General features: G+C 45.1%; 1 protein-coding gene across 1 annotated transcript in view; it reads left to right on the forward strand.

Moving 5' to 3' along the window:
• The first annotated feature begins 265 nt into the window (after nt 1-265).
• RNF213 (ring finger protein 213) overlaps nt 266-12,011 on the forward strand; it is a 142,137-nt gene continuing 130,391 nt past the window's right edge. Inside the window, 2 exon segments of the mRNA XM_055579591.1 lie at nt 266-368; nt 6,187-6,347. Of these exon segments, the coding sequence (XP_055435566.1) occupies nt 266-368; nt 6,187-6,347 (264 nt within the window).

Below are 12,011 nucleotides of genomic sequence, written 5' to 3' on the forward strand. Positions count from 1 at the left end.
CCTCGGATCAGGAGGCAGTTGGAAGGCGAGGTTGGGATGAGGCAGGCTGGAGCACCTTGGGAGCAGTGATCATATCAGATCAGCAGTGGGTTTCAACTGAGCAGGGAGAATTGGGCCACCACAATTTCACTTTCCCAACAAATGAAACTGAAGCAAGGCTGTGGTCATGTGACATGTTGGCAGCGTATAAAGCTGGCAGCCTCAGGACTCTTGATTCTAGATCAGCAGAGGCATGCCAGACCCAGGAATTCCTCTCCCTGGAGGTATGGAGTGTCCTTTCTGCCGGCATATCTCCAAAGAGGAAGCCCCAAAGTTCTGCAGTGAGTGTGGACAGAGGCTGCTTCCTGCAGCCCCCGAAGGAGTACCAGGTAAGGCCCTGATGGGGCTGGGAGCCTGATGCAGGTGGTGGGGAGGGCAGTTAGCTCAGTCCCACTTCCATCCCTAGAATGGAGACCTTGGCCAGCAGGCAGCCCAGGTTAGCAGGTCTTCTATGACTAAAGAACTGTTTCTGGAGGAAACATTTTTCTTAGAAACACAGTTTTATCTGGTCCTTTGCTGGAAGCATCTGTCACTTTTTAAACAATTTCAATTTTGTTTCTTGGAGAGAATTCAAGGTTTCCCATTACTGTTGGTGTTACTGAGTCCAAGCTTAGTCTGCTCTCCACTCAACAGGCCAATAAATTGGGAGACACAGTGTGGAATCAAGGAATAGTGACTGGATTCTAAAAGCTGGGCCACCAAGAAGATGGAGAACTAGAGTACTAGAGCACCATCTTATCAGGGTTTTCTTTCTTTATAGAACAGTGAGGGGAAGGAGGTGAGGAAGTAAAGTAAAAAAGCCTTAAATCTTGCAAAATATCCCCTGGTTTGGCCAGTCTCAGGGAGGGAGTGTGTTAATTTACTCTTTTCTGCAGCCATTCACAGGTGGACAGGGTCTGAGTGTTTCCCTGTGAGCTGAACAAAGGCACTTCAGTTTAAATTTCAGACAGAGGGGCAGAATTTCCGAAGGCAGTTCATTATTTACCTTTATAGCTATAAACAGCATCTTTTAGTGATTGTAGTAATAAAAGAAATGGAAAGCAAAGGTTCAAGTAAAAGAAACAGGTCCAAATGGAGTCACATTTTGTTTTTCCCTGTTACATTGGGAATAGAAAGTGTTGGTCTGAGCAGAGAGGTCTTAGAGGATTTCAGAGGATACTGCATAGAAATGGCATCCCAGGCCCCCTTGGTGGGGGAGGGGTTCCCGCACCTTGCACAGGACCTTTCCTGGTAAGGAGTGGCCAGTGGGTTCATGAAGGAGGAACCATGTCAGGTGGGCCTCATCTGCTGACTCCAGTGAATTCTTGATTCTCTTGGTGTCTGGGACCTTGAATTGTCTCCCTGCTCCTCCTAGTACATACTAGGCATGCTCTGACCACAGGACCTTTCCACTGCCTGGTCTTTCTGCCTGGAACACACCTTTTCTTAGAAGGCAGCACAGCTTCCCCCATCCTTCCTTCCAATCTTTGCTCAACTGTCTCCCTCTCTACAGAGGCCCACTCTGAGCACCCAGTTCAAAACTATGCCCTCCTCACTCCGAACTGCACTTCCCCAGGCTGTTTGTCCCAGTAGCACCTGCATGACACCATGGTGGGTCTTCAGAGACCTTTGCTTTCTTGTTCACTGCTTTATCCCAAGTTAGGAGGGAGAATAGAAAATCTCACTCCTTCTTCACCCACTTTAATTTTGTGCAAGGGGCTTTCACAGGGCTGCTGAGAGCAGCTGGTATGTTTTCCAACATAACAGGGGGGAAAAAAAGCCTGTCTGAGAACACCTGGTCACCTTCTAGGGTCTTGCCTGTCCAGGCGGGTGGGGAGAGCAGGTAAGGTAGCTATCTACCTCGGCCTAGTCAGATGTCACCCGCAAGTCCCCAGCCATTAGCCAGGCTGTGTCACTACCAAGGTGGACAGGCTAAACCTCCAAGATGCTTGGCATCTCTGCCAGTTTCAGGGTCAAATGCTTTGAGAGCTATTGGGAGCTGGCTGGCTTCTGGGCTGCCCGCTTATGCTCTGTGAGCACAGAGAGTGCTGGACAGGGCCATTGTCTTTAGGGCTGGGTCACTGGGGGTAGTCCCTTACTTGTTCCTGGGGCTGGGGTGGGGTAGGAGCTGGGCCCTGGTCACTCAGTGTGGGGCACACAGTAGGGCTGAGGACCCATGTATTGAATTGTGAGACTGCCAATTTCCTGCTTCTGATCCCCACCTGCTTCCTGCCTACCTGTTGTTGTTCAGTTGCTAAGGCATGTCTGACTCTTTGTGACCCCATAGACTGCAGCACTCCAGGCTCCTCTGTCCTCCACTATCTCCTGGAGTTTGCTCAAATTCATGTCCACTGAGCCGGTGATACTATCTAACCATCTCATCCTCTGTCGCCCGCTTCTCTTCTTGGCGTCAATCTTTCCCAGCATCAGGGTCTTTTCCAATGAGTCGGCTCTTTGCATCACTGGGCCAAAGTGTTGGAGCTTCAGCTTCAGCATCTGCCATTAGAGTGGTATCATCTGCATATCTCAAGTTGTTTTTATTTCTTCCCGCAATCTTGATCGCAACTTGTGATTCTTCCAGCCCAGTATTTTGCATGATGTACTTTGCGTATACATTAAATAGGCAGAGTGATAATATTCAGCTTTGCCATACTACTTTCCCAGTTTTGAACCAGTCAGTTGTACCTGTTGGTTATAACTGTTGCTTCTTGTTCCGCATACAGGTTTCTCAGGGGGCAGGTAAGGTGGTCTGGTATTCCCATCTCTTTAGGAATTTTCCACAGCTTATTGTGATCCACAGTCAAAGACTTTAGTGTAGCCAATGAAACGGAAGTAGATGTTTATCTGGAATTGTCTTGCATTTCTATAATCCAACGAATATTGGCAATTTGATTTCTGGTTCTTCTGCCTTTTCTAAGCTCATCTTATACATCTGGAAGTTCTTGGTTCATGTACTGCTGAAGCCTAGCTCGAAGAATTTTGAGCATAACCTTGCTAGTATGTGAAATGAGCACAACTCTGTGGTAGTTTGAACATTCTTTGGCATTGCTCTTCTTTGGGATTGAAATGAAAACTGACCTTTTCCAGTACTGTGGCCACTGCTGAGTTTTCCATGTTTGCTGACATATTAAGTGGAGCACTTTAAGAGTACCATCTTTTAGGATTTTAAATAGCTCAGCTTGAATTCTATCACCTGTACTAGCTTGTTCGTAGTGATGCTTCCTAAGGCCCACTTAACTTCATACTTGAGGATGTCTGGCTTAGGTGAGTGATCTCACCATAGTGGTTATCCAGTTCATTAAGACCTTCTTTTGTATAGTTCTGCCTACTTACTTCTCTGCTTAACTTACACTCCAGCAAAGTCTCATTTACAGATATGGAACTTGGAGGCTTGGGTGGAGCTGCTGAAGTGGTTATCTCTACCATTCTGTTACTTGTAAGTCTGTTGGACCACCCAGCTCTTGAACTCTGGACATCCTGAATTCTCGGCTCCCTCTGGGCCACAGTTGGGGCCTGTTCCTCTGAAACTTGAGCAGGGCTGGTGTTAGGGCACAGTGGGGTCAAACAAACTTAAAAATCAGAGTTTGTAGCAGAGAAAGGTTTATTGCAGGGCCATGCCAGGAAATGAGTGTTGCATGCCTTAAAAGGCCCCAAACTCCCAGAAACCTTTGGGAAAAGATTTTTTTTTAATTGGAGAATAATTGCTTTATAATAGTGTGTTGATCTCTGCCATACATCAACATGAATTATCCACAGATATTGGGGAAAGCATTTTTAAAAGTCAGGTCAGGGAAGGGGGTCACAGGGTATGTGATCAGCTTGTGCACTATTCTGACTGGCTGATGGTGAGGGAACAGAGTGGCACCACGGGTGTTAATATTATCACTACTTAGGCTCCAGGAAGCCTGGATCTATGTGTTCAAAGTCAACAAGTAGTTAACATCTTCCATGTACTGAGGGGGTTTCACATGTGTAAAACAACTCAGGAAATGTGCATCAAATGCTGTTGTTCTTTAGATACTTTAGAGAGGAGCTAAAGCAGAGGAAATGAGGGAGGCCTGTCCTAGGAAAGGTGTATAGGGTCCTGCTTGGTTACAATTTCCCCCTTTTCTTTTGATACTCCTCAATCTTGAGAACAAGTTTTGAACAAGAAAAAGAATAAAGGTTCAGATAAGAAGGTTAATCACAAAACTTAACAGAGGCACCGACAGGGTCCTGCTCTCTTGTAATTACAGCAGACACTGCTTTGAGAATGGCTGGTGGTATCTGAGTCTGACATAGCTATTCCATTTTTACTTCCAAATGCATTTGTCTACTCAATGGCCAACAGAAGTCACTGTTAGTGATTTTAATGATTTTCTAGATATAAGATGCAAGAATTGGGACTCATAAATCTGAAAATATCTAGCTATTTGAAGGCCTGTTCTGCCAGTTTTTCCCAGAGCACAGAGTGTCTCATTCTTTACCCTGAACTCCTTTCAGGGCATGTTGAAGGTCAGCAGCTACAGTGGCTCATGATTTAATCCTTGTAGAAATAGATGGCAAGTGTGAATTTTTAGTTGGCAAGGCCCCTTCATGGTCATAAGTTTGACCATGGTTTTGGGGGCATTTCATGACAATTTCATCCTATAGTGCTAGGAATGCTTATTCCCAGATCTCAAAAAGATTTCATTGGCCATTTAATGTGCTTTCATTGGACTTGGCCTTATCAACAATAGCCAAAAGCCTCCAGATCACCTGTCTTACTTGTCTTTTATGGTTCAGGAAAATATTCCCTCCTGTTGCTTCTTACCGTGGTTAGAGTTACACTATTCCAATCATTGATCTCATATGGAACTATTCATATATATTATCATTTTATCAGAGGCTCACCCACATTTGTTAATACAGAAAAAACAATTTTGTAAAACAGGTAATATAGGTCATAAGTTGTTTTTTTGCAAATATCTTCTGGTTTTATCAAGACTCGGGAGGGGATGAGTTCATTTCTTCTTTCCTGCAGCCATTCACAAGTAGCCTGGGTCTGAATGTTCCCTATGAGCTGAGCGTAGGTATTTTAACATTCAGGCATGGGGGTTCCTTAAGATGGGCCATTATGTATATTTGAATAAGCGATTGGCAATATCCTGTTAGTAATTAACTTGTGGCAAAAGCAATGGAATGCAAAGGTTAAAAATTAAAAGAAACAGATCTAATATGGAGTCTGATTTGTTATTCACTATTACAATTCCCCACTGTCAAAATCTATTCCACAGTCTTGTGGGAAAAGGCAATGACATTTCTTAGCTACTTCTGCTGAACAGGAATGATGAAGGATGATCGTGGACTGGAAATGATCAGCCTTGAGCAAGGAGTTTTCCTTAGAATCTTTAGTAAATGAACAGTTCTCTTTTCTTTTTTATCTATAATTATTTGAACCTGATGAAATCCCTTAGCCCTGTTATCTAATTGTAATTAGACTCAGGATTTTAATCCCAGTTCCCATACTTATCTATTACTTTTAACTTTCTGGTGTGTCATAACTATAATTAAGAGGAAATATTTCCTTATATTTGGAAAAACACAGATTAAAAACCAGTAATGTTTGGAACAATATCGGATAAGGGAACTGGTGGCAGTTCCATACTAAAGTTCTGTAGAGTTTGAAGTACCTCTGAAATGGCAGAGTCTGGGGCTGTGCTGATGCAGAGGGACACCAGGAGGTGCTGAACTGCACTCTCTTGCTGAGCTGGGCCTGGGTTTCTGGGTCCCTCTCTCGCACCAGTTTTCAAGGAATGGATAGCCATTCCCTTCTACAGATCATCTTCCCGACCCAGGAATCGTAATGGAGTCTCCTGCATTGCTGGCAGATTCTTTATCTTCTGAGCCACCAGGGAAGTCCCAAGAAAACTTGCCTGGAGAATTCCATGAACAGAGAAGCCTGGCTGGGTACAGTCCAAGGGTCTCAAAGATTCAGACACAACCAAGCAACTAACACCTGCATGTTCTGTGTGGTCATTCGCCCACCAGAAGCTGAAATTGTACCAGGCTTGGTTCACCACAGCCAGGGCAGCACTTCGAGTGGGGAGAGGTCTAATCATGAACAGTTCTCATGGAAGGAGCCCAAGTTCTTCTTCATGACGTTCACTTGTTTTTCAAGATGTGACCCATGTGTATCTGCCTTTGTAGATTCTCAAAGCAACCTCGAGGAGGCATCAGCCCCAGAAGGAGCAAAGGAGTGTGGACCAGAGCTGAGAGAGGACAGCAGTTCTTCCTTGCCCCTGGGCTCAGGTGATTGGCAAGATAATCCAGATGAGCCTTGTTTGGAAGCCTCCTGGCAAACCAAGCAAGTGAGTGCCTGGCCCCTGGGGAAAGAGTCTGGGTGGTGTGGTTCTGCCCATCCCTGTGCTCTGCAAAGATACTGTTTCCTTCTATGGTTTCATCAGTGGCTGAACAAGTTCCCGCATGTCCCCACAGCATCTTCTCTAGGACAGCTTCACTTCACTGCTGCCCAGTCTGTTGACTCCTGCAAGCTGGGCTTTGGCAGACCTGCCCCTTCTATGCCTGATTCATGCAGGGTCTCTGTTTTCCCATCCCCCCTTCTTTTTTCTCCCACCAGATCCAGCATGTAGTGTCTCCCAGATGCTGTGGCTGGGCTGGGTCTGGGTGTCTGAGCTTCTGCCACATGGGTGTCTGTCTCTGCCCTGGGTGTTTTGCATGGACCAGGAAATTCCCTAAGGTGCCCCCAGACTCTGGGGAAAGTGGGGTGCTCAGGAAATGCACACCAGCTGCCAAGACACTCTTCCTCAAACAGGAAGCTGAGCTGTCTTGTCTCCCTATAAGTGTCAGACCCTGAATGTCCTCTGAGTGAGTCACCAGGCAGGAGCCCAGGTGAGGCTTGCAGAGAGTTACCTGGACAGATTCAGGGAAAATGATGAGAGCTCTGCATGCTGAAGTCCAGCCTGTCCAGACCTAGGCAGCTGGGTCTAGTCCCAGGTTTCCCGGAGGACTGAGAGGGTCGTTGTCTCTCTGCCTGGTTGGGGCTGGTTTCCTGTCTAGTCCTCTGCTGTTCCTTGTGGTTGGGTGGTATGGGAGGTACTACAGCTGGCAGTGTTGCAGCCCAGCATGTATGCAGTGTGTGCATACCTGAGTATGTGCACATGTGTGAGTGTATGTGTTATGTAGTATGTGTGTGTGCACTTGTATGAGAGCATGTGTGTGGTAAACGATGTGTGTGTGTGGTAGTTGTGATGTGTCAGCTGTGCTTAGTTGCTCAGTCGTGTCTGACTCTTTGCAACCCCATGGACTGCAGACTGCCAGGCTCCTTTGCATGGGGATTCTCCAGACAAGAATACTGGAATGGGTTGCTGTGCCCTCCTCCAAGAAGTCTTCCCAACCCAGGGATCAAACCCAGGTCTCCCGCATTGCAGGCAGATTCTTTACCACCTGAATCACCAGAGAAGCCAATGTGATGTGTGTATGTGAGTGTATTCTTCCCCTTGGACAATAATTCTGTACATAGCAGGATGACCAGCTCCAAGCCTGGGCTGTGTGGGTCACTGAAATTGTGGGTAAACTCTTACCACTTACTTACCATTAGGAAATATGTATGACACTGTGATTGCAAATAGAATTGAGCCCTGTGAAATTGGGGCATTTTAAAAACCTTGAGTGAGTAAGTTTAAGGTTCCTCTGGAAGAAAACATGGGCAAGAACCACCAGGAAAGTTGCTTTTTAAAAAAAAGCCTTGGGTGGGACTTGCTGTGTTAGATGAACAGCAACAAGTTTCAAAGCCAGTTATTAAAACTGTGAGTCCTGGGAGGAGTCGATGTACTAGAATAAGCAACCCAGAAACAGGCCCTAATGTGTACAAAACAGATAGAGAGGGCATGAAAGAAACCTAGATGTCCATCGGCAGATGAATGAATAAGAAAGCTGTGGTACATATACACAATGGAATATTATTACTCAGCTATTAAAAAGAATGCATTTGAATCAGTTCTAATGAGGTAGATGAAACTGGAGCCTATTATACAAAGTGAAGTAAGTCAGAAAGAAAAAACACCAATACAGTATGCTATGCTAAGTCACTTCAGTCGTGTCCAACTCTATGCAACCCCATAGACGGAAGCCCACCAGGCTCCCCCATCCCTGGGATTCTCCAGGCAAGAACACTGGAGTGGGTTGCCATTTCCTTCTCCAATGCATGAAAGTGAAAAGTGAAAGTGAAGTCACTCAGTCGTGTCCGACTCTTAGCAACCCCATGGATTGCAGCCTAACAGGCTCCTCTGTCCATGGGATTTTCCAAGCAACAGTACTGGAGTGGGGTGTCATTGCCTTCTCCGCCAATACAGTATATTAACACATATATATGGAATTTAGAAAGATGGTAACGATGACCCTATATGCGAGACAGCAAAAAGACACAGATGTAAAGAACAGCCTTTTGGACTCTGTGGGAGAAGGCGAGGGTGGGATGATTTGAGAGAATAGCATTGAAACATGTATATTACCATATGTGAAGTAGATTGCCAGTCCGGGTTTGATGCATGACACAGGGTGCTCAGGGCCAGTGCACTGGGATGACCCTGAGAGAAGTAGGAGGGGGGTTCAGGATGGGGTCACATGTACACCCATGGCCGATTCATGTCAATGTATGGCAAAAACCACTACAATATTGTCAAGTAATTAGCCTCCAATTAAAATAAATTTAAAAAATTAAAACAAATGAACAAAAAAAACAGGTAGAGAATATATATGTAAATATTTATCTGATCCACGGATGGGGAAGATTTTTTAATAATTAAGGCAAAGGGAAAAATACAAACAAAAGATTGGTATATTTGACTCCAGAAAAAGTCCTAAAAGCATTAAAAACCTCATATGATAAGCACAAATAAAGGGCAAACAGTTTAGAAAACATATGTATTTACATATTTGTATGTATTTACAAATATATAAAAAGGTTTGTATTTACATAAGAATTTTTTTTTAGCAAAGAGTGAGCTATCTCAATATATCAAAAGCTCTTAGAAATAAAGTAGAAAATAGTAACCAACCCAATAGAAAGACAGGGCAGCAATCAATATAGTCCACAATAGAGAAGATAGAAATGGCCATTAAACATATAACTGTTCTTCCTCTGAAATCAAACAGTCAAAATTAAGAGCTGCAAATTTTTATATTAAGCCTATTGAACTGAAGAATTGATTAAAAGTCAGCATTTGCAGCAATGGGGCAGGTTTCTCACATCAGGTGAGAGTAATATAGAGGGACCCACAGTGAGGCAGTTGCCCTTTGCCCTGCTTTTCTGCTATTCTGCTGCCATTGTAGGAAAATAACATCAGGATTTTATCACAGGCTTAGTGTTTTATGGCCAAAAGTTGGAGTCCACCTGAATATTTTACCCTGGGGAGTGTCATTTGTCTTATCCTTACAGCAGAAAGTAGTGTGACCTCCAACTGTTATTTCTGTCAAAGACTCAAGATGTGAGGGAATTTTTATAATCAAATTAGACAGATAAATAAAAATAAAAGAACAATATATAGTAGAGTGATGTCAGCAAAAATGGCAAAGAAGGAAATTCCAAGGGCCTGTCGCCTCAGAGAAACACCCTCCAAAATGAACAGAACTGTAAGAATAAAGTTTACTGGAACTCTGGAAAATAGTCCAAGGTTTGCAGTGTTGAAAAATTTGCACAGTGCGAGAGTTATGAGTTAAGTTTTATTTGGGGGGAAATGACTGCAGCCCGGGAGACACCTTTTCTGATAGCTTTGAGAAACTTCTCTGAGGAAGCGAGAGGGGAACTAGGATATAAAGGAATTTTGCAACAAAGGGCAGGTAGTTGGGAACATCAAAAGATTACTGTGTCAAGTTAAGGAATTTAGTGCTTTTTTATGTATGGGAAGATGCAAGAGCCTAGACTCACTGAAATCATCCTTTGATACATACCCCAGCTATCTGGGGCCAGTATCCTGTGTTTTCACATCCTGAGTTTGTTCAGACTCCCCATAGGGAGTGGTTGCAGTCTGATGGCTGCAGTTTGATGGTTGCTAGATGGCAGGTATTATTTTTCATCCTGAGTTTCCTCGGGGCTCACCAGCTCACACTGGAGGGCTGCGATGGCTGATAACTGTGACATCCTTATTTACTGATATGGCAGGAAATATTCCATTTCTCAGCAGTAACCAAATGATTGCAGTATCAAGATAAAGGGGCTTAACCTGGTAGGAGAACTTTAAGGTGCTGTAATCAGCCATGCCCTCCTCTTCCACATGTGGGTGGTCTGAGGATGACAGCCTGGTTTTGAGTTTCTGCTGTGGGCTCCCAGTCCCAGAGGGGATCCAGCAGACCTGCCCCCAAGGAAGTGTATTTGTCTGTTGTGACCCATCTGGGGTTCCTAGAAGAAGTGACACAGGGCAGTTGCCTTTTTTGCACCTTATTTGAAACTAACTCTCTAATGGTGGAAAAGCAGCCATGCAGAAGGTGATCCTCAAATTCACTGAAGGCAGATGGAAAGATTTGCCCCCCCACCCCCCACCAGGTGGAAGTTTCCAGCTGGGAACAGCAGCAGATGTGCCAGAGCATGGGATGAAAAGCCAGAGAAGGTTCTTCTAGGAGAATAAGATTTTGAAACAGCTCTCAGGATTGGTGAGGAATCTAGAGAAAACCATGCAAGTGCCCGGAGCTCCTGGGTACGGGATTCCTTCTGGAGGGACAGAATAAATTAGATGGAAGTGATGGTTATACATCTCTAAATGCCACTGAGTTGTGTGCCTTAAGGTGGTTAATTTTAGGCTATGTTATGATTTTCACCTCAATATAAGAAAACTGTGTAGTACTGCAAACAACTGACTCATTGGAAAAGACCCTGATGCGGGAAAAGATTGAAGGCAGAAGGAGAAGAGGGCGACAGAGGATGAGATGTTTGGTTGGATGGCGTCACCTATTTAATGGACATGAACTTGCTAAAATTCTGGGAGATGGTGAGGGACAGGGAGGCCTGACGTGCTGCAGTCCTTGGGATCTCAGAGTCGGACACAAATTGGCAACTGAACAACATTGTCAGAGAAGGGGATTTAAAAACAAAAGCCTGAATGCATAATTAGCCAGCTACACAAGAGGGGAAGCCAGCTGCAGTGAACAAAGGAATGCTGGGGGTTTTTCTGGTGATTAGCTCATGAGGACTTTTGTGACTGTTGTCAGTCCCTACATAATCCTAGTAGAAAACGGTGTGCATGTTGTTGGAAGGGCCTGTGTTTGATGATGTCACATTCTAACAATGGTGGATGGCAACAGGGACCAAGGGAAAAGGCCAGAACCAGGACCCAGGCCACTTGTCCCACCTCGTCCCCAGGCACTGAGTGGGTTCTTCACCTGGCATTCTTGGGGTAGATGCAGGCGTGTTGGGGTTATGGGGCCATGGGGAGCTCCTGTCCTTGCCTGTCCTTTCTGTGGTGGCCCTTTGATCCTGACTGACTGGGTAGCTTTGCTGTTTCTTGCTTCTAAATGCATTCTGAATGGATTTTGAATGGATTCATTCTCCCCCTGAAATAACTGCCCTGCTCTCTGCTGCAATGAAGAGAAGCACAGGATGGAGCCAAAGAGTTGGGTTGAAGGTGCCTACTGACCCTGTGGTTTCCTTCCAGTGTCAACTCAGTCCTGTCCTCAGCGTCCTGCTTGGAGAGGATGGAACCAGGCTGGATACCTGGCCCTGACTAGGATGGGCTTTTAATGCACATGTTAGCAAAAGGGTGGTAACAGACACTAAAATATGGTAATTCACCTCAAATTTTGTAATAGTGGACTCCTTAACCCAAACGTCAAGCATGATGGGCCCTTCCCTTCTCCCTTCCCAGCATACCACACCTAGCCTGTCACCCACCCACTGTACAAGCAGGCAAACAAGAACTTTGCTCTAGGAACACCAGTTCCCAGGCCACCTCATTGGTCATCAACTGACCAGTGAAGCCAGCAGTGGGCTGAGCCCATGGTGGCCACTGCCTCAGACAGTG

Source organism: Bubalus kerabau, chromosome 4 (assembly GCF_029407905.1).
Source record: "Bubalus kerabau isolate K-KA32 ecotype Philippines breed swamp buffalo chromosome 4, PCC_UOA_SB_1v2, whole genome shotgun sequence".
Taxonomy (NCBI): Eukaryota; Metazoa; Chordata; class Mammalia; order Artiodactyla; family Bovidae; genus Bubalus; species Bubalus kerabau.